General features: G+C 45.0%; 1 protein-coding gene across 1 annotated transcript in view; it reads right to left on the bottom strand.

Annotated features, from left to right (window-relative positions):
• The window catches only part of C8HXorf58 (chromosome 8 CXorf58 homolog), a 626664-nt gene that overhangs the window by 199289 nt on the left and 403497 nt on the right, over positions 1-23878 (bottom strand). Inside the window, exon 6 of the mRNA XM_069204823.1 lies at positions 9271-9402. Coding sequence (XP_069060924.1) covers positions 9271-9402 — 132 coding nt within the window. The remainder of the gene's footprint in view (positions 1-9270; positions 9403-23878) is intronic.

Raw genomic sequence — 23878 nt, forward strand, 5'->3', positions numbered from 1 at the left:
GAAAGCCTTTGACGCCCTGAAGGAAGCCATGTGCACGGCCCCCGTACTCATGGCCCCTGACTACTCCCAGGAATTTATCGTGCAGACAGACGCTTCAGAGCATGGCATAGGGGCAGTCCTAGCACAGCTGAATGAGGAGGGCAGAGATCAACCGGTAGTCTTTATTAGCAGAAGGCTATTACCACGGGAACAGAGGTGGAGTGCTATTGAACGAGAAGCTTTTGCTGTGGTCTGGGCACTGAAGAAGCTAAGACCCTACCTGTTTGGGACTCACTTCCTGGTTCAGACAGACCACAGGCCCCTCAGATGGCTCATGCAGATGAGGGGTGAGAATCCAAAACTCTTGAGGTGGTCCATTTCCCTACAGGGGATGGACTTTACGGTGGAACATCGCCCAGGGGTTGACCACGCCAATGCTGATGGTCTCTCCAGGTACTTCCGCCTTAGCGATGAGAGCTCCCAGGAGGTCGGGTAGCTCTCCCCACTTTCAGCTGGGGGGGACACATGTTAGACCTGACAGCCTTAGGGTAGTCACCCCTAACTTTTTGCCTGCCTCCCTCCATTTTTTTGGACACTGTTTGTGCTGGTTTATAGACTCTGCGCACTTTACCACTGCTAACCAGTGCTAAAGTGCATATGCTCTCTCCCTTAAAACATGGTAACCTGGAATCCTACCTGATTGGACTATTAATTTACTTATAAGTCCCTAGTAAGGTGCACTTTATGTGCACAGGGCTGGTAAATTAAATGCTACTAGTGGGCCTGCAGCACTGGTTGTGCCACCCACTTAAGTAGCCCCTTTTTCCTTGTCTCAGGCCTGCCATTGCAAGGCCTGTGTGTGCAGTTTCACTGCCACCTCGACTTGGCATTTAAAAGTACTTGCCAAGCCTAGAACTCCCCTTTTTCTACATATAAGTCACCCTTAAGGTGTGCCCTAGGTAACCCCTAGGGCAGGGTGCTGTGTAGGTAAAAGGCAGGACATGTACCTGTGTAGTTATATGTCCTGGTAGTGTAAAACTCCTAAATTCGTTTTTACACTACTGAGAGGCCTGCTCCCTTCATAGGCTAACATTAGGGCTGCCCTCATACACTGTTGAAGTGGCAGCTGCTGATCTGAAAGGAGCAGGGAGGTCATATTTAGTATGGCCAGAATGGTAATACAAAGTCCTACTGACTGGTGAAGTCGGATTTAATATTACTATTCTAGAAATGCCGCTTTTAGAAAGTGAGCATTTCTTTGCACTTAAATCCTTCTGTGCCTTACAATCCACGTCTGGCTGGGCTTGGTTGACAGCTCCTTGTGCATTCACTCAGACACACCCCAAACACAGGGTACTCAGCCTCACTTGCATACATCTGCATTTTGAATGGGTCTTCCTGGGCTGGGAGGGTGGAGGGTCTGCTCTCACACAAAGGACTGCCACACCCCCTACTGGGACCCTGGCAGACAGGAGTAAACTGAAAGGGGACCTGGTGCACTTCTTAGCCACTCTTTGAAGTCTCCCCCACTTCAAAGGCACATTTGGGTATAAAACAGGGCCTCTGCCCTACCTCATCAGACACTTGCTGGAGAAGAAACCTGAACCAGAAACTACATCCTGCCAAGAAGAACTGCCTGGCTGCTCAAAGGACTCACCTGTCTGCTTTCTACAAAGGACTGCTGTCTTGCTGTTGCCCTGCTGCCTTGCTGAACTCTTGTCTGGCTGTGAAAGTGCTCTCCAAGGGCTTGGATAGAGCTTGCCTCCTGTTCCTTGAAGTCTCAGGACCAAAAAGACTTCTTCCTTTCACTTGGACGCTCCGTGCGCCGAAAATTTCGACGCACAGCTTGTTTCGCGGCGAGAAAAACGCCGCACACCGACGCTGATCGACGCGACGCCCTCGGGACGATCGAGACTTCGACGCACAACCTCGCAAGGACAAAGCCGCCCGACTTTCCAGGAGAAATCGACGCGACGCCTACCGTGAGTGCGAAACTTTGACGCACGGCCTCGCAAGGACAACGCCGCCCGACTTCCAAGGAGAAATCGACGCGACGCCTGCCGTGAGACCAAACTTTCGACGCACGGCCTCGCAAGGACAACGCCGCCCGACTTCCAAGGAGAAATCGACGCGACGCCTACCGTGAGATCGAAACTTCGACGCGCAGCCCCGCAGAACGACACGCAGCCGGAAAACAAGCAGGAGAATCCACGCACAGACCCGGGACAACTGGTAATCCCCGCGATCCACAAAAAGAGACTGTCTGCGCGCCGGAAAACGACGCCCGACTTCCCCGCGTGGAAAAGAACGACGCAAGTCTGTGTGTGCTGAGAGGAAATCGACGCACACTCCCCTTTTTCCACGCATCTCTTCACCTGTGGCCCTCTGAGGATATTTTCCACCAGAAACAAGGTACTTTGTGCTTGAAAGACACTTTATTACATTCTAAAGACTTAAGACACTTTATATCACTTTCCTGTGATAGTTCTACAATTTTCCATTGCATCTTTATTCTTTTTGACCTACAATTATCCTGATAAATATTATATATTTTTCTAAACACTGTGTGGTGTATTTTTGTGGTGCTATATGGTGGTATTGTATGATTTATTGCACAAATACTTTACACATTGCCTTCTAAGTTAAGCCTGACTGCTCGTGCCAAGCTACCAGAGGGTGGGCACAGGATAATCTTGGATAGTGTGTGACTTACCCTGACTAGAGTGAGGGCTTTTGCTTGGACAGAGGGTAACCTGACTGCCAACCAAAAACCCCATTTCTAACAACGTGTACCAATTAATGTGTAGGAGAGGTAGACTGAGGAGAGACACAGAATAGCAAACAAACACTATAATAGACCGGTCACCTAAGGATTATTCAGACTGGGAATCTTTTGTGAGTCTTTGCAATTCATTTAGCAGAGTGCCCCATTCTATTGCAATGCGGACCCTGCAAAGGCCACGGGCTTCCTCTTGCCGGAAGGCCATAGATTCAGCCTTTCCCCACTTGAGATTTACTTAGTGCCAAAACTGCAATCATGGTAGGCTGCTGGCTTTCCAATGCATCACAATAGATCTCCAAACTAGTAGTAGAACTAGTCTAGAAAGCGGTTGGTGGCATTCGCTGATATTTTGCATTTGAAAAGTCCCAAAATGGCACTTTCCATGGAGCACAGCCCCTCCCTGCCACATATGTTAATGTGTCTGTGACATTCTGCCACACCCTCACCACCACTGGGCAATTCCAAAACATGCAAGCCATGTCAGCGTCATGGGTTCCACATATGGGGCAACTCGAGGTAGTGCCATACATCCTATGTAAGCGGATTTGGTGCTGGTATGTGTCAGGAACCAGTCTCTTGACTCAGACAACAACCCACTCTCTTCTCTTACAGTGAAATCAAAACTTGCACAAACTCAAGCCTCAGAAGTCTAACTCTTGAAAGAAAAAGAGGTAAATGAGAGAGAAAACGTAGTCTCTGTGGAATGGATTCAGGATACTGATCCACTGGTCTGTTAGGAAAGAATTTAATTCAACCAGGTGGAACCTGAAAAGAAAGGACTCCAAAGAATAGAGCCATTGAAAGCTATAGCAAATGGGAACCTGTAGAATGCAGTAGCAGCACTGGACTGAGTCTTCGGTACGCAATTTCAAACACAGCGAGTGCCACAAAGGAAGGAAGTGGTAGTTACCTTAAAACATCATTGGTAGAATTAGCAGTACAAGAAAAGGAAGTGTGGAATATAGAATTTGCTGGACTGGCGCCTGATCATGTTTGACATCCGCCTAGGTGAGTCTTGTGTATGGACCATCTTGCCACCATTGTACTTTCTGAAACCATTAACTTTTTTCTTTTTACAGATTAAGGTTTTATGACAACGAACATGCATCCGGAAAAGTAATTTGTGCACTCATAATTATAATTATTATTATTATATATAATTATTCCTCCCTTTCTTCTAAACTGGGTGTCCCGAAAAGTATTTGTACTTTGCAGTAGAAATTATAATTTTGCAAAAGTCATCAGAAAATTGTCTTTCTAGCTAAAACTGCAGCAATTTGGACAATTGCTTAAAGGCCTCAATGGACTAGCCGCCAAATTCAAAATCTGGTTATAGGTCAGTCTGTAACTGGACTTTATTCAATTACTTTGAAGCATGTTTGGTTGAGAATTTGCTTGGACTCTCCTAGAGCAAAAGGTGGGGCTGCATTTTTCAAAACTCATGACTTTGGAGCAGCCTTAACGTTGTCTTAAGATTAGTACTTGGACGAAATTGGCACAAGCCGCTTGGCAACAAACGTGGGAGTCAACTGACTGGATAGCACACCTATCAATTTATTGTAGTGCAGAGTTTCCAAATTAGTTAGGAAGTTTTTTTGGAGTTAGTTAAATCTGTTTCGTCAGCCCAACTGAGGTGCCCCATATTGTTATATAATTCAGTTTTACAGAGCTTTGGTGACTTGCCCTTCCAATGAACGCAATCACCAAAGAAAAAAATGAGTCCACCCTCTATGCCCTGCAAAGAATTATCCAAAGAACTTGTAAATCGCTCTTGGATTATGTAATTTAAAATATGAAAAAGTCATCCCCCAACAAGTTTACAGTTAAGAATGAATGTCTGGTTTTAAAATGTTAACAAGACTGTGAATTTCACACACATTTTAGAGCCTCATTACAACTTTGGCAGTCATAAATATTCAACCACTAAAGCTGTGGGGAGGAGGCTGCCGTCATACCTGCGGCCTACCCTCCCCTCCAACCCCCAGTCGTATTACGATGTTTCCACCGGGCTGACTGACGGAAACATCGTATTATGACGTTTCCACCGGTCAGAACGGCGGCCACAGTGCCACGGCATTGCCCTCGGCTCCCTTAAAAAAGCAGAGGCCAATGCCGTGGCACATCAGCACCCTCGGAATGCACACTGCATTTCGAGGGTGCTGGCAGGGACCCCACCATGAAAAGGCTGACAAAAAGTGGACTTGTGATCACAGCACGTCGGCACTGAACTCAGCGCTGCCATGGCTGACCATGATTTCGGCCACGCCACCCCGTCAGGAACCATGCTCCTGGCGGTGGTCTCCTGGCAGTCCGCCCGCCAGGGTCGTAATATAGCGGTCGGACCGTCAGGAGTGTGGCGGTCCGACCACCACCAAGAGTCTGGCAGACTTGTAATGAAGCCCTAAGTCTTCCCAATAAATCTATTCAAGAAGTTAAACTTCGTCAAAATAGAACAATCCACTTTATGTACTATCTGAGGGATCATTTTCACGTTTTGATTATGGTATACCAATTGTCTAGACAAACTGCAGATCACCAGGGCTAACGCAGAGCTTTATGCCAGTTTTGGATAGCAATCAATGGGAAAGCCCACAATTATCTGTCAGACCTTGTTGATATTTACCATCTGACACTTCCTCAGCCTCATCACATTGATAGCAAATTCATCAACCAAAAAAGTTGCTTATCCAGTTTGGCAGTAGATCACTAAAAGTGACAGAAGTGAAACTTTGGCACAAGCTCCCCAAAGGCATGACTTGACAACATCTTCGCCACCTTTAAGTATAACCTAAAACAACTACTGCTTATGTGGCAAGAATAAACAAAACAGTTATTTGTAATGTCCCTTCTATAACGCTTTCTTAATGAATTCACTTTATCCTCTTCATGCATTGCTAAGGCTACTATGTGTAATATTGCTTTCCTTGTTCTTTTCTTCCCCACGTAAATTTTAAAAACTGCGTGTTTTGATGTTTCTCAAGGCTATGCTGAATCTTCATAATGTTAATTAACTAATTAGAATATCACTGTTTGCAGAGCCTACAACTGGGCCTCTTACATTTGCTTGTGCATTACAAATAGTAAGCTGTACAATACAATGTCTCACTTCTGGTTGATTTTAGAAGCATTAACGTTAGTGATTTACTTGGAATAACTAATTTGATCCAGATTAGTCAAGGATATTCATTGTTGTCACAATGATGCTCATGAATGTGAGGGATCGTTGGAAGCTTTTCAGCTACTTTATTTACCTACAAAATATAGACAGGCTAATTTCGAAATTTCAGGACCACCGATGTGTAATGTTTCATCCTGCTATTGTGCCTCGTCCAAGTAGTCTGCTCAGCTTGTTAGATATAAGTATACGCCTCTGTGCCTGCTCTGTCTGGCCACAGATGAGTAGAGAAGGCTTTCCTTAAGCACTAATGGTGTGTCCCCTACACAGATAGAACAGCAGTCTCTGGAAATATCCTGCACGTTAGCATCAAATGTCCTGTGGCATGATGGAGCCCATTAAACCTTAGTCCACCTACAGAGGTAAAAAAGAAAGGATGAACTTACTGGGTGCCTGACTATCATGGGGATGGCTATGCTTTAAGTGCAACAGTTAAAATCAATGTGAAAAGAAATAAAACTAACCAATAATATCAGTAAATAAAGTGACTCCTACAAGGGGAAGAAATGTATGAGAGACAAGGGTACAAAACTTAGGGCCGAAAAGCAATCTCTGTTTTCACAAATCACTGCGACGAAACCAGATACTATATGTACAGAATGTAACCAATACAAACTTGTACTTCATAGGGGCAAGAGCCACAATATAAAAACATCGGCTTAATTGAAAGCGACGCCAAGGGGAGCGGGAAGTTATGGCTTGCTGTGCTGCCTGCTCCAATAATACAAGCAACCCACATTCAAATAAAGGAAACTGCCCCCTACTGACTGCGTCCCGTTTGTAAAAGGATACCTATTCCTTCTAAGTGTCAGTCTTCCACGAGTGGTTTACAAACACAGAAATGGTCGCAACCCATTTTCCATGCGAGTCGCACATCCTTTCCAACTCAACATGTTCCCTTAGTTCGGTTTTCCACTTATAAAACTTGTAGTTTGGCGCACTATTGGCTTTGTAAATGCAAAGTCCTTTTATACATCAGTACCTTCCATACCTCTCTCAAAACCTAAACGGTTCTAATCGGGTTTAGTTGAATAAAATAATTATAGTTATCGCTAATAGCACTAAAAGTATTTTTGTCTGTCCTTTTCATAGCAATAGCGAGTAAAATGAAACAAGCATTTGCAATGCAATGAGTCTCGCATTAGCTCCAGCTAGAGCTATTAGCGTGTAAGTTCCTAACTGGACTTTACCTGCCAAATAAATTTGAAAAGAAAAGTAAAACAGTTGACATAAGCAAGCTGATTCAAAGCGCCATGGCCGCCATGAGCATGAGCGTGAAGGAGAGACATAAAAAGAAAAAGAAGTATGCTCGTAGTCAAATGTATTGGCAATCATGCAATTATCGATGTAACAGGGGCAGTCTACAAGGCGATAACATAACCACCACGGGAGGGACAAAAGTAAAGCATTTTCCAATGATGATAATGGATTTTTGAAAGGCAAGCCCATGAACGAGTGAAAGTGATGGGTGTGCATTGCGCGTAGTTAAAAGCACACAATACTTACAACAGGTAAAAGCGCTTTCGTGCTCGACCTAAAAAAGGCTTTTTGAGCCATTTGGCAGATGTATGATCAGAAACTGGAGCAAACAATAAAATACCTTTAGAGGGATTCAGTAACATCCTGTCAATCAATGGAGCAGGCAGCGAAATGGAGGTCCAGTGTTTGATTGAGAGATGTAATGGCTGCCTTTCTATGGTTAATCCAACTGCCAAGGAACCCTGAGTGGGCTTTATCAGCTACATGATCGTGAAGGAATTTGATTGGAATGTGGTAAATATTGCAAGATTTGGCATGGGCCTTATGAATGACACTGACATAGGACTCGCACCTTAGGAAAGAGCTGAAGTCACACCTCTTAAAGGAACACTACAGCATGATGCAACAACTGCCTACTCTGCTTCAAAAAGCCAGCTACCTCTTCAGTCATTTGTTGGCTGTCTATTTGCCTTTGAACATGTACAGTGTTCTGCTGCCTTTTAGCTAGGGTTAGGCTAAACCAATAGTCCATGCTTGCAAACATATATACTCGGATCAAGAGCACCCCCTGGTAAAGGACAACTGATGTTTGAACTAATGCTCCTGTTCTTAAAACACAGGTCTCGAACGTCCCAACAAAGACAGAGTTTGTTGGGGATCCAATAGCCTTTCTCAACCACTGTATAGTGTTTCTAATGTTTTGTCATACCTAGAAGTGACCACCATTCATGAAGCTCTCTGTTGAAGACTGTAGCTAACGTGAAGTTTAACGTACAGCTAACTACCTATTGTGAAGGCAGGAGTGAGTGGACAGAGGTTCAGATCCATGAACAACTCCAGAAAACCAGGCCAGGTTACACAATGAGAAACAAACGCTTGCTAGCTCTGGACTTCTGAAAGACAGCCACACAAGGCTTAAAAACACAGAACAAAATTTAGCACAAAACATAGGAATCTATTTGCTGAAACTGTAAATTCTCTGCATGTTCAGAAAAACTTGGAAAGGCCAGGCACTAGTGACCCATGTAGTGCAATCCGAAGAATCACACAGAGTCCAATTCTAACTGATAACTTAAAAGTGATTTTAAGGTAAAGCACGGTAAAAACATACAGAGGGTGCCACAAAGGATTTCGGGTTATAGTGCAGATATGAAGGTCTTACTTCAAAATCCCTAAAGCTATATTCATAACTTCTAGTCCTTTTGCCACCCAGAGTTTTTAGATCTTGGAACTGAGAAGGCAGCAGAAAACAGAAAAATCTAACAATGACAATGGGAAATATGTATATGCGCAAAGGCAAGAATTGGAAACACAGGTAAGAATCAGTTTAGGCCATTATTATTTATTTTTAGCAAACAGAAATAATTATGGTAACAGATAATGGATGCAGTGAAAGCAGCACGGTCTTTAAAATGTGGATTTAATGCAAGTTGGAGAATGCTTAACTGAGAAACAATCATGGGCTTAACAAACATATATCATTTTAAAATGATTCATAACGTGGAAATACGGAAAACAGAGAAGGGAATAGAAATAAATGAATTAATTGTGGCGGCTAAACATGTATATAAGATGTGGCTTTAAAGCAGGTTTAAGAGTGGCAGGAGAAGAGAGAGAGAGCACAGATCATTTTGAAGTAGGTTCCAGTAATGTGGCCTTACCTGGTAGAATGAGCACAATAGTGACGCTTCATAAGAAGGTTTAGCACGCCACAGGGTAGATGCTAAAAACTAAGAATATATTTATGTCTAGATCCCAACAAAATAGCTGAAACATCAATGATTAGGAATTACGATTTTATTTTTTTATTTTAAACATGACAAAATATGTGAAAATATTTAAAAAAGGTTCCTACTTGCATATAATCCTTCATGGTTGCAATGTCTATTAAATCTGTTATTTTTTGTTTCTGGTGCAGGAGTTGATCACCTATTATTTGACTGTAAAATATCCGGTGCCCCATCAGTTTACAAGCATCAGCTGCTGCCTGCAAAATAAAGAGAAATGGCAATTACTTGGAAAACATAACTTGCAGCAAACAGTAGGGTGTTTTGAAAGACTGGCATCTGGATCCAAAATATAACTCTCACGACCCTAGAAAGCTGTTCGATTCCACGGTGCCACACAGTCGGCACTAGATGCAGCTTTGCGGATCTTCCTAGCTGCTAGCTGCCTCATGCGTCTGTTCCTACCCTCACACCCCACCCCCCCCCCCCCGTCTCCCTGCTGCCCATCCCGGCCTTACCTACAATGCTGCGCTGGAGACAGTGGCAGTATTCCAGGAAAGTGTGGGGTGGGCAACGGCAGAGCATCTCTAGTCTCATATTTCTTGGGATGTAGGCAGTAGAGCCACAGACCTCTTCATGCTTCCTTGTGTATCTGAGACTATACCTAGAAAGGCATGCGCGTACATCACTTTATTTAAACAAACACACCCTTCTTGGCCCAAGTCCTACTTGGTCTGTTGACTAATTCACGTTGCTACATAGGACCGGAGTAGGCAGCTGTATGTATTTCGTTTAGAGAAAAATACTTGCATTTCTAAAATATATTTGAAGTTGGCTAATATCTGAGAGATCATTCATGCCACACTGGGGAGATGTATTGTTACTAATAATATCATTACCTTGGTGCCAGGGCCACTGCAGCTATGGCTGTTATGTATTATTTAGGTAGAGACATTCCACATTGACACATCCTTTTTCATATTATGCATGACAACAGTGCCTAATGAAACGAGGTGAGCACCGATCGTAATCTTGCTTGTTGTGTCCATGAATATAATCGTACTCTTATTACAACAACAATAATATTTAGCAACTCAGGATGATTTTCATTGGACATAAGTAACCCTTATTACATGAACTGCTGGAGAACCCTGTTCTAGACCCTGGAATTCATATGTACCATCTGGACTATGTTTTAGGTTTGCATGAGAAAGTGCAGCCCCCAGTGGTAGGGCTGGGTGCATCTGGATGAACGGCCCCAGAGGTGACACAATCAGTGCTGCTGCCCTCAGGGGCCTACCCTTGGTACCCCATGTCCTGGGAACCTAAATACCATTCACTAGGGACTTATAGTGGCAGCTAAAGGTGTTGCCAATTGACCCAGGAAACCTGGTTAGCAGGGGCCCTGGGCACCTACAACTTTTAGGCTACATCACATACCAGGCAAAAGTGGGGCTAACCATGCCAAAAGAGGCCTTTTCTCACATGTATATCCCCTGCATGTGCGTTAGCAGGGGCCTAATACATACATTGTCTCTCTCCTCGCCTGAACTTTGGTATGCATAGTCCTTTCTTTTTGAGCCACGTTGGAACAAAAGTGTTATGCCGTATGGCAAGTGAGTCCTGTATGCAAACTACTATTTGTCTCATCATTTTTAATGTCATCTTGCTTGTATAGCATATGCAGTCCTGGCAGGATATGAAAGAGCTGGTATACCAGAATATTTAACAAGCTGCGCCTTATGCTTGAGCTCTTAACACTTCTGGGAAGTTGTTCCACAGCACAGCCGAAGGTGCTAAAGACACTTCTCCTTGACCCTTTCAGTAGTTTTGTTTATTGCATGGGTGCTGTTAAGAGAAAGAGAGCATGTTTGTAAAATGCACTTAAGACATTTAGCAGCACTTTCAAACACAAACCAGTAGGGAAGAGTCACTGAAATGCACTCTTAGCTTGACCACAGCCAGTGTAGCTTGCTAAGGACTGGAGATATGCATTCAAAGCAAAGTGTATTAGTAAAAGCTCTAGATGCAGAGTTTTGCATAAATTGCATCTTAAGGGTCCGTTGTTTTGTAGCTCCTATAGTTAAGGTATTGGAAAGTCAGTTTTAGAATATAGATTTTGAAACCTTTTACTTCTCCATTTGAAACAGCCTAACAGATGTAGAATTTGAATATAATAATTAGAAAAAGATATAATAATATTTTTGTCATGCCCATCCAATGAAATAAGGTCAAAACGTACGTCAAAGGTTTTAACTCTGTTAACTCATTGAAAGTAAATGAGTACTATTGGAACCTGTCTAAACCCTTTAAAAAGTTTCTGAAATCTATTTGCTAAACCTATTAAAGTCTGCTCTTATTCACATACATTTTTGTCTCAAGAAAAATATCATTAATACATTTCTCGTGATTCTCAAACTCAATTGCTGTTACCTCTTGGGAATCATCAGCATAGTTGTGAAAAAGTATGCCTATTCTGCCCTTCAATCATACATAGTATACACAAGGAGAGCTAAACATAATCCCTGTGAGATATTCACAAGTCACAAACAGACCATCAGAAAAGAGTCCCATTTTGGCTCTAGAATTTCTATTGCTATTATTATCTAAACTAATTTAAGGATATATTCGACATTCACACCACTTCATTAAAACTAGTAGGAAGACTTGCGTGATCAAGAATAATCAAACACCACTAACAAATCCACCAGCATAATCAGAGCAGGTGAAATACAGGTCATTGTATATGAATAAAAATGACATCCAAGCTTTTATAATGTCTGAGTCCAGTTTGTTCTTCCAGACCCATCTTCCAGCATATTCACAAATATGAAGTTGGAAATCAAGAGTCTCAAGCTTGTTTATGACATTCGGTATGGGTAAAGTTATAAAGAGGCATAACAACGGTCATTATAGTTGGTAATACTACTCTTTAATAACAAAGCGAGGGGCGTGGCCAGCGAATAACATGATGGATGCATACCCTTAACCTCCATTTTCCCGGGACCCAGATTGGAGGCAAAGGTGTGTCTACTGGGATTCGAGCTCCCATCAATGCTGAAGACCCATAGTTGCTAAGCTTTCAGTTTTCCCATATGTGACATTTCTATATTTTTCCTAGGTTTGACCTTTCAATGCTTTAAGTGTGGGACTTTGAGTGACACTTTATCATAAGCAATACCACATAGTGACATGCTCATAATGAGATTCGTTTTTTAAATCATGTTCAATGCTCAAATGAAGCAGAGCATCACTCCAGGCCATTCAGTGTACACTGTTGGGGCAGTTAGACACAAGTGATAAGGGCATGGTTGTGTCAGAACTACAGTATATAACTATATGGGGGCCTTTCGCCGGCACTACTTCTGTCTCTGTTGATTCCTCAGCATGTCTGTCATCAGCCCAGCCACGCTTCCCAAATCCGTGTGTGACTAGCTGTTCCAGCCCAGTGCTTTTCTTTGAATTCTTTCATGTAGTCTTGTTTATCCAATTATAAAGCCAAAAACCTAACTACAGCAGCTCATCACACATGGACCTTGGAAACTAGGAAACAATGTATCATTGTTAGACTCAGGAAGAATAAATGGGTAGCTCAGAGCAGAAGGGGTGGAATAATACTTTGCCTTGCACTAGAACATTTCAGAATAAAACCTGACTGCTAGCCATTGTGAATTTGTTGTCAGCACGGCCTCTCCCATGCTATGTCTTAGACTGATTGTCAGACACAGAGGGAAGAACAGAAAGGCAACTAAAATGCTCAGAAGGCTCTCAAGCTCATGACACCAACTGCTTTACTGGCCCCAAGGGGGTCTCTGAATTACAGTCTAACAGGTTCCTTTCCTTATCACCCCAATACCACTGAGCGTTCAAGTTGCTACACGTTTCCGGGTTTACGTGTTTCTTTATATTCTGTTGCCTCTAACTCTATATTTAAATGGAAAAAATGTAAGTGTCAGAACGTAAAAGAAAAAGCTGGAGTTAATGTACTTAACAGCAGGGATGTGGAATTCCTATAGCCTGACACCCAGAACATATTGTTTGGGGTAAAGGACAACAAGTTTTCATGTCTATTTTGTCCTTGGGACAAGTAGGGTCCAACCTGCTGCAGCACAAACATTTTGGCTGCCAGTTTACAGTCCATTATAGATCAGGGAAGGGCACTGTCTGCAGATAAAGTAATATTTATGTTCATATGGTAATGCTGTTTGAACTTGCATTTATGGTTCATTAAGGCAAAGCCTTTATTATTAGGCTGAGCGTTCTAATTAAATGTTGTAAGCCTCGGACTGCACTATTGACTGTGGTTCCAATATAAATGTATACACACATTTGCAAAGTTTAACAGTATGAGACTACACATAATGCTCCTATAATGCTTTCTTATTAAGTGCAAATACTTGCATAGTCTTGAAAGCAAGACTGATGATTCTTTGCTTTCAAAATAAATTGTTCACAAAAAATGCAACTAGGAAAAATATTGTTTTGCTAACTACTGTGAAATTTTAGGTACCATTTCTTTGAAGCATCATTTAGTAAACTGTACTGATGCATGCTAGTACTTACCAAAATATATTTGTGATGGAAAATCGAGACAACAAGTTTCAACAGGACTATAAAAAAACATGAAAAAAACAAGCATTGGTAAAGCTGAAAGGTTTGCAGTTGGTGATCAGCCTTTTGGTTTTGCCAATGTGTGTCTTGTTTTGGCATGGATTTTGTACAATTTTAGAGTTGCGGAAGCTGCTGAGTCTCATCATTATAACAATCATAGTAAAAAATAAAAGTAATGGGGGGCATGGCTTTGGTATCGAACATGGCAAACGCCATTTATGAGAGCTCTACCCCACCACACTGATAACCCGATCCTAGCCACATGCTTCCCAGGGTAAAGCTACCTGGGTCGAGCTGGAATCAGAGGCATTTACCAGCACCTGCCTGCCTATTCTCAATTTGCCACTGCAACATATTAGATAGAGGGTGACGACCGGACGGGGAATTGAAGACCGTGTGGGCCATGCAGCGACTGGCGAGGCAGCAGAAACAATTTTTTTCTTCATAGTGGGGACCCATGGAGGGCTGCCTGGGCCCCCTCCCCTCTGTACCTGCATTGTGCCGTACTGACTTGCTGGACTGTGGCTCGGGATATGGAGAGGTGCCACTGCCCGAGAGAGGTGCTTCGATGGTGCTTGCTGGGCCCTGTGGGGGCCTTGCAACAAAGCCAGACAGCACAGAGGAGTGTGCATCTCTGTGGGCTGCGGATGGGCCTCCACTGGAAAGCAGAACCAGCGAATGAGCTTAGTTGGCACACTGCCCCCCCCATGCCCGCATTGGCCTGCATAACGCTCCTGGACTCGGGCTGGGGGACGAGGGGAAATGCTGCTACTTGCGGGCCCACTGGGCCCCTTTTGTTTAGGCTCTGGATGGGAGCAGGATTGCACTGAAAGATGTGAGTTGGAGTGGACCACGGACTGGCCCACACTGGAGAGAGAAGGCGGTGGTCGGCAGCGATAATGGGCTGCACCAGAGCTGAGACCGAGGGATTCCCCCTGGCGCACCTACACACCCACAACTGGCAGCATCAGAGGTGGTGTGCACCTCAAAGTGCTACACACCAGGGACGTATGTGAGATCTGCAGCTACATGGGAAGCAGCTTTGTTGAGGTCCAGGACAGACCCACTTGTGATGGCTGGGCAGTTTAGGAGGTGAATCAGTGGGCCTAGCTCTGGTTGGCCATTTTCTGCCTCCACTGACTGGGGGGGGGGGCTGAAAGTCTTTGATTAGAGGCTGCCACGTGGTGGCCGTGGGATGCTCTTTGGTCTCCGGGACTCTCTGGTGACCTGGCTCTTGCCCTCCGATGGACTGTGTGGTTCTTCTCCTATGGGAATCGAGGCAGACATGGAGGGGGTGGATCAGCGATTTGGGGGCCACTCTGGAGCCAAGCCATTTCTGCAGCCAGACTGGGTCAGGCCACATTTGGCAGTTAGGTTGCGCTGTGTGGCATAATGGCTTACTGACCTTATTGAGGGAGGTTCTCTGGAGCTGGCGCACACAGGACCTTGGCCTGCCTTGGGTGTTGGGAGGTTGCAGTGCCTGCAGCAGAACTACACATGCCAACTGAGGCACCTTGGCCGGCTCTACACTGTTGGGGACTTGGCTGAAACAAAGGTGATACATACTCTAGAGTGGGCGATGGCTGCCTGCCCTGGTGAGCTCTCCTACAATGCCTATTCTGCTTGTCTGTTGGCTTGGTGTTGCTGGGTAGCTCTGCGGAATGAACCCCCCCTTTTTTGACTGCTACATCTGTCCTCCCTCTTCGGTGTCCCCCCAAATATGACATTGAAAAGAGACAAGGTGAGGGTCATGCCTCTCAGTAGAAGATAGACAAATTCACCAAGCAGTTGAGCGAGCCCACCATGCACTGACCACTAAACCCCCGGTGGGTGCCCTATCCAGCCCTTTCATTGCTCAAGTGCTTAACTATGCAGACCGTGATGCCATCCTCATGGCGGCACACAAGGTGGGCTCACTGACATTCCAATCCTTCCACATGATGATTTTCCCAGACTGTAAACTAAAACTTTCCTTTCAGGTGGCTACTGTCCCTAGTTGCACCACAGCAGGTACTTCTTCGCGAAATATAGGGTGGGAATTGTGGGTGGGGGTAGGGTAAAGGGATTGCTTTTTTTTTTTTTGTCCTCATTCAGCCCCACTTACTGAAATCCCTCTTCGTTCTTGTAACCTTTTCGCCCTCTTGCCTAAGAAGAGAGAGTCAAGTCAGGGGGTGCACCTTTGTCTCTCCTGGTCCGCCTAGACAGACCTACCAAGGCTTCACACGGTGCTTAATCATTGGACTGAGGCAAAAGAAAAACTCAATTGTGCAATTTCCCATAGATACCCCTCAGTGAAGTTTAACAGGAAAACAAATTTAGACGGTTCTCTGCCGATTTTACTAATGGTGCCCACATTTCTAAGTTTTTCTTTGGGCCCTGCACATTTAGATCCATATTTGCCACACAGAGAGCAGCGTTCAACCAGTCAGTATAGCTCGGCGGGTGCTCCTTCAGACATTTTTTACATATTTCATTCCGTCCCAACACAATCACATAGAACAAAAATGCACGATTAGTTTTATTCACTCTTTTCCATATCCCCTCATCCTGGAGCTGCCCAAAAATAATTAATGGTAGTGATACATTGATTTTCCAGCCTAACATAGATGATAACGCCCTAAAAACCTCCTCCCAAAACAACCGAACAAAAGGGCAGTCCCAGAACATATGTATATCTGTTGCTCCTAGCCCACCACATTTCAAAGGGATTGCTTTTGCATGACTCACTGCTGCTGCTATACACAACTGTGGCACACCTGACACATGAGGAACTTATAACGAGATCACTGACACTACTGCACTATGGCTGTCTGGACAGATCATGTAGATTGGGCGCAGAGGTGTGATTCCCAAAGTAAGCTATCGATCCTCTAAAGGAACATAAATGGTCTGCTTGACAAGATCCAATGTGGGGCAGTGCTTCAAGCTAACCCATAAACCTGGCTCTAACGTCCTCATGCTCCAAGAGACACATCCTCTGGGCAATAAATGTCCCTTTCTGGCCCAAAGGGGATCCTCACAGGTCTATAACCCGGGCCTTCAGCAAGGCTTGCAGGGTGTGCCCACCCTGATTTGAAAACATAATTCCCTCACGGCGTCCAAGGTATAGCATGACAATCCTGGGTGGTGGTAACAGGTATACTACAGGGTTTCTCAAACTCCCTGATCTGGGTCTACGCACCCTTTACTGTTGAATTTTTGTGATTACACTGGATAGTCTTCACAGAGAGTTGCCCGATGGTCTGTGAATCCTTCGGGTTACCTCAATCCGGTGTGCAATCCAAGCTTGGATCTTTCCAACCCTCCCTCCTGCGTCTGGTCACAGCCCAGCACTGCTATCCGCCTTCTTACAGACCTTGTCCCTCATAGATGTGTGTAGGCCACAACATCTGACCGAGCAAGGGTACTTCTACTCTGGGGCCCACCAGTCCTTCTCCCATCTGGATTACTTTCTTATGCCAAGTTTTGAGTGCCACCGTATATTTGATGTTCGCATACTGTTGAGGGGCCTCTCGGACCACTCGCTGGTGGTTGTAGACTTGGCATGGGGTCCCCCTTGATCTGTGACAGGCTGGCGCTGAGCCAATGGTGCTTTCAGGGGGAGGAGTTCCGGAAGCCTTGTCTGCAAATGAGCCAGAGATTCTTAAAAGAATACCGGGTGTCGGTGGACTCCCTGGGCATCCTGTGAAGGTCCAAAAGGTGAACCTTCGGGGCAAGATTATTAGTTTTTGCAAGGGGCAGCAAGATTGTGTCTGGCAGAGGCCAGGGAGGTCGCTCGTCCCCGGGACTCCTTGCATTGCCAAGCTGTGCTCAAACAGGAGCTCACGCAGTAGGTGCAGGAGGCATGGTTGGCCACACATAGCTGTGTCTGTCTATCAATGGGACAACAAAGCGAGCAAAAGGTTATATTGGTTATGTACCCCTCGAGATGCAGGTGCTCTTGTAGCATATCTTGAAACCGATGAGGGCACCCGAACGTCAGGTAGTGAGACCATAGTGACTGCATTTGCATTCTATTATAGCAGTTTATAAGGTTCCGACCCCCGGAAGGCCTCAGGCAGACCTTCTCCAGTTTGTAGAAGAACAGCCAGTGCTGCATTTCTCCCCCAAGGACCGTAAATCCTTGGAGGCAGAGGACACTTGTGAGGAGCTTGGTACAGCTCTTGCGCAGCTCCATGCCGACAGGAAGCCGGGGCCTAAAGGCTTCCTAGCCGAATTCTGACATTTACTTTGGCCCCACACGGGCCCTTTGTTGTTGAACACCTTCAACGAGGCTCTTAAAAAGAGTGAACTGCCTTGTGACCTTACAGTAGCAGAGATCGTGGTGATCTCGAAACCAGGCCTTATTGGCACCAAATGTGAAGACTTCCATCCAATCTCATCACTGAACTCGGAAATAAAACTTGGGCCAAGATGTTGGCTAACTGGCTTTTGGGAGTGATTCCTCCTCTCATCCACCTGCATCAATCCAAGTTCATGTCTCATCGGGCCACTCGGCACAACATTTGCAGGGTCCACAGTGCCATAGACCTAAGCAGTAGGTTACCCGGTCACCAAGACCTATTCATGATCGACTTTTGGAAAGCATTCAACTCGGTTGATTGGGATTATTTGTTTGACCTCCTGGGTAGATTTGGCTTAAATCTGTGGTTCATCGGATCAGTGCACTTACTTTACAACAACTTCCTGGCATGGGTGTGTGTTGAGGGGACCATCTCAGACTGGTTTGGCACTCGTCAGGGCTGCCCTGGCTCCCCCCTGTTGTTTGCCTTGGCAATTGAGCCCTTGGCAGCATGGATACGCAGGATACACGTTGATGCCTTGTTCCGGGGCTTTCAACTGTCTCCGGGTGTGAGCAATGGGATATCTATGTAGGTGGATGGCTTCCTTTTATTCCTAGGCAACCCGGAAGAGACAGGACCTCGGGCCCTCCAGTTCTTCAGGTCTTTGGCTGCTCCAGAAGGGATTTAAGTACATAGGGGTCTTTTTTACAGCTGATTGGGACTGGGCCTGCGAGTCCAAGTTGCAGAATCAGTTGGATGGCGTTGCTAGAGATGTGAAGTATTGGTCTGCATGCCCATTGTACCTGTTGTACCATTTTTAAAATGGTCTCCCTTCTGAGGCTCCTTTATCAGTTTCAGGACTACCCGCTCCTGGTGAGCCGTGCCATTTTTGCCAGGGTTAATGCCCTGATTTGCACATTGTTGTGTGGCAGGGAAAAATGGTGCTGTCGTCCCATGATTGGGGGAGAGGGGTGTTGCTACCCCCGACATGCTCTCATATTACAGAGCAGTGCATTTTCTTGTCCTAAATGACTGGTTGTTCGAGGAGTTTGATGACTCAGCATACGCGACAGAGGGGTGGATCATGGGCCACAGTAATCTCCCACATTTGCTCTATGGAGGTGCTGAGTAGGCTCCTCTGCCCACCGCCACGAAAGTCATGTTGTCGGTGTGGTCAGACACACTGAAATCTACTGGATGGGCAGGTGAGCTAACATTAGAGGCACACTTGTGGAGGGGGAATCGACTCCCACAAGTTGTAGCTCTCTGCAGATTTTCTGCATGGGATACTATAGTTATCTCACTCCTGGCGGACGTGCTCTGAAATGAGTAGCTGAAATCCTTCCAAGACCTGCAGGCAGAATACGCTCTGCACCACACCCAGTTCTTTCAGTACCTCCAGCACCGACATGCACTCACATCCTACCTGCAAGCTGTATTAGACATCCCCGAATACTTGACTCTAGAGGGCAAGCTTCTAATTACTAATCTTAAAAGTAATAAATTGTCTACTATTTAACAGATGCTTCTTCGCAACCTGTTGAACCCAATGGTGGGGGGTGAGGGAGGGGTGGGAGCAGGACCTGGGTCCGTTGGAGGACGAGAAATGGATAGAGGCGGTGGCTGTCCCCCAGGAATCAATGATAGCTTCCCACTTCCGACTAATGCAACTAAAAGTGTTCCACTGCACTTATTTCACCAGGGCCCATCCGTTCAAGATGGGGGTCATCGCCACAAGCAATTGTTTACGACACAACAACCCTACTTGGGATCTGGCGCACACATTTTGCCATTGCCCTGTCCTCTCGTCCTTCTGGAAGGGGGTACTGGGCTTGCTAAATGGGGTTTTGGGCTGGAAGATATCCAGGGACCCCAAAGTGACTCTGCTACATGTTACGGAGGGCATTGACCGGAACAGATACCACAGGGTGTTGCTTTGGTTGGACTAAGTAATTGTCGAATGGGATATAGCACGAGCAAGGAAGGACAAAGAGGCTCCGTCTGTCAACAAGTGGGCTGTGGGTATGGACCACTGCATGGGCATGGAGTGCCCGGTATATCTTGCAAGAGGATGCCCACACAAACACCATAAAATCTGGAAGAGTTTGTCTAACCTTAGGGGTATAATGCTGGAACCCTACCGGACTACACCAGTATCCATGAATGGGAACACATTCTTCCACAGAGAAGTTTTGGATTTCCCATAAAGGGTCAGGGGCGCCTGATGGTCATGCTAATGTGCCAGATTGAAAGTGAGTTTATGTATACACTGTAATGGCAGATTAATGGTTATACTACACTGTGTTGTTGTGTCATTCTTCCACTGGACATTTGTTGTGTACAAGCTGTGGGAGTTGAAAAATGATTAAAGCTCAATAAAATGTTTAGAAAAAAAATACACATTTTTTCTGTTCTCAAAAAGCTAACATTGCCACAAAGTTCCACTGAATAAAACTAATTTGTATGCCGATATCCTCCTTGTGAAAGAGAAGAATGCTGTCACTCACAGTGAAGCCAGTCAATAGATTGAGAAAGATATAATTTTAATTTAAAAAAAAATTCTTTGTTAACGCAAGACCTAATTAGGGACCCAATTCTTAAAAAAAGTCACAAAAGTGCACCCATCGTATATGTTCTTGCATTAGTGCTGAATTACAGCTTTCTTGAATTCACAAGAATTTATAGAATTAGGACAGGAAATTGTACTCCTACAAAATACTTGTGAACTGCATTTTAGCTCAAGCAAATATGCAAATATTGATTTGCTCATGCAAAAATCTGTTGAGTGTTTACAAGTGCACTTTCTCTCCAACAACTTTTTTCCCAACCCTTGTAGAAATATTTTACTTCTGCCCTTGTCAGGAGTAAATTTCCAACCTTTTTCAGTATGGGAAAAGATTAGCCAAGAGCCAGTAAAACCCCCTAAAGAACAAATGACTTACCTTCTGTAACACTTTTTCTGGTGGACACAGTATCTATCTGCAGATTCCTCATATTTTGAATATCCCCAATGCACCAGCATTAGACGAAAACATTTTCTCTCTAGCTCTCCAAGTCGACGAGGACGTCACATGTCATCGGAGCCATAAGATTTCCTCACCGGCACTCTAATGTCAGTTTCACCCACTTTTTCCGTGCCTTCGAGGCGAACGGGCAAACACCAACATCACAAGCACAACAACATGTACGGTCTCATTTGAAACATTTATATACATTTACACATACACACATTATATATATATATGTACATATAAATATATATATATATATACACACACACACACACGCGCACACTTCACATATACGTGTATTAATTATATACAAGTAGATATCTTCTTGGTATATTCAGACAGGCCATGGGAAGACGGGTGAGTCAGTGAGGAATCTACAGGTAGATACTGTATCCACCAGAATAAGCGTTACCGAAGGTAAGTACCTTGTTCTTCTGATATAGACATCTACCTGTGTATTCCTCACCTTTTGAATAGAATCCCCAAGCAGTTCCACACTCAGAAGTGGGTGCTTGTCTGCCTATACCAAGAAATCCTGCAAAACAGAAAAGGCAAAATGACCATCCCTCCGCACTTGAGAATCCAAGCAATAGCGCTTTGCGCAAGTGTGCAGAGAAGCCCAGGTTGCCGCTTTACATATATCAACAACAGGAACACCTCAAGCCAAGGCGGAAGTAGAAGACTTAACACTGGTGAAATGAGCTCTAATACATTCAGGTGGGTCTTTCTGCACCATGGCATAGCAGATCTTTATGCAGAGGATAATCCATCTGGATAATGTCCTCTTGTGGACAGCCTTGCCTTTCATTGCACCCACACAGCCAATGAACAGCTGATCACTGATCCTCAGATCATGTGCTCTATCAATGTAGAAGCTCAAAGCCCTTTCTGGGTGCAAACGAAGTAGCCTTTCTTCCTCCTTACAAGGATGAGTAGGAGGATAAAAAGTAGGAAGGGTAATAGATTGCCTTAGGTAGAAAGAAGTCACCACCTTCGGTAGGAAAGTAGCTCTAGTTCTCAGAAAAACCTAACCTACATAAAAAGTAGTAAACAGGACTTTAACACTTAATGCCTGTAACTCACTAACACGTCTAGCCGACGTGATGCCCACAAGAAAAACAAGTAAAAGTAAGAAATCTTAACGGGCAGATATACAAAGGCTCATACGGAGCACTCATAAGAAACATTCAAACTAAATTAAGGTCCTACTGTGGCATAACAAACGGAGTAGGGGGACACATATTAGTGAGTTCCTTAATAAACCTCAAAACTATAGGAGATTTAAACAGAGAATGTTGATTGGGTAAGCAAATATATGCCAACAGTTCAGACAGGCTTTTAAAGGGTCGACATCTTTTGCAGTGTACCGTTTTACAAATTTAGACCTTCAACCAGCATATACCGCCTTGGTGGAGTGTCATCTGGCCAATAAAATAACATCCACCACTTCAGGGGGGAGTAAAAAAGAACTTAGGTTGCCCTGTTCAATCTCCAGGCATGTAGGTAGAAGCTCTGGAGGTGGGGGTGTAGGACCTGCCCCTGCGACTGTGAGAGGAGATCTTCCCTGTGATATAGACAGAGCAGAGGGCACAAAGAGAGTAGAAGAAGGTCTGTGTACCACAACCTTCGCGATCATTTCGGTGTTATTAATATGACTTGGGCCCAGTCTTGGCGAATCTTCTTCGGAACACAAGGAATCAAGAGTATGGGGGAAATGCGTAAAGAAGCTGGGTGCTCCAGATCAACTGAAACGTGTCCTCCAGTGCTCTCCGCATCGGACACTGGAGGCTGCAGAACAACGGGCAGTGTGCATTTTTGTGAGTGGCAAACAAGTCTATATGAAGTGTCCCCCATAACATGAAGATGTGAAGTACCACCTCCAGATGGAGAGGCCACTCATGCTCGGCTGAGAGGTGCAAGCTGAGACTGCCCGCACATACTTTCAGTACTCCGTCCTAGTGGGTTTGCCACGATGAAAATCTGATGGTCCTGAGCCCACTACGACCCTACTCCTCCCTGTTTGCTGCAGTACCACATTGCGGTAGTGTTGTCCATCAAGACCTGCACCGATTTACTGCAAATGGAAGGGAGGAAGGCCTTCAGAGCCACCCATATCACCAGCAACTCCAACAGATTGATGTGAAAAGACTGTTCTTCAGGAGACCAAAGTCCCTTGATCTCCAGATCCCCCAGATGCACTCCCCAACCTATAGTGGAAGCATCCGTTATTACTGTGTTCATCAGAGGTGGAGGGCAAAATGGTTTCCTTCACATAAGATTGCTGTCCCCACTCCACCATTGAAGATCTCCTGCAGTGTCCTTGGAGATCCTTATTGACTCCTTGAGATCTCCTTTGCGTTGAAACCACTGCCTGCAGGGGTAGCACTGGAAGGCCCTCATTTGCCAGCATGCATGACCCACAAAATGCAGGAAGCAAAGGGACCGAGCAGACGTAAGACCTTTAGGACTGAAACAAGTGCTCCATTCTGAAACATCGTAATCATAGTCTGTATCTCTTGAACTGTCTGTGGAGGAAGGAAGGCATGATTCGCTGTGGTGTTCGGTAAGGCCCTTATGAACAATGAACAGGGTGCACTGAGAGGGCTCCAGGTGAGATTTGGGCACTTTGATGGAACCCCCAGACTGAACAACAGCTGGGTTGTCAAATGCAACTGATGCTGCACCAACTCTGGAGGTTTGACTTTGAGCAACCAATTGTCCAGGTAAGGGAATACTGGTATCCCCCACTGCCTGAGATGAGCAGCGACCACTGCCATCACCTTTGTGAAGTCTCGAGGTGCAAACGTAAGACCAAATGGAAGGACTGCAAA

The sequence above is a fragment of the Pleurodeles waltl genome, chromosome 8, assembly GCF_031143425.1.
Source record: "Pleurodeles waltl isolate 20211129_DDA chromosome 8, aPleWal1.hap1.20221129, whole genome shotgun sequence".
NCBI lineage: Eukaryota > Metazoa > Chordata > Amphibia > Caudata > Salamandridae > Pleurodeles > Pleurodeles waltl.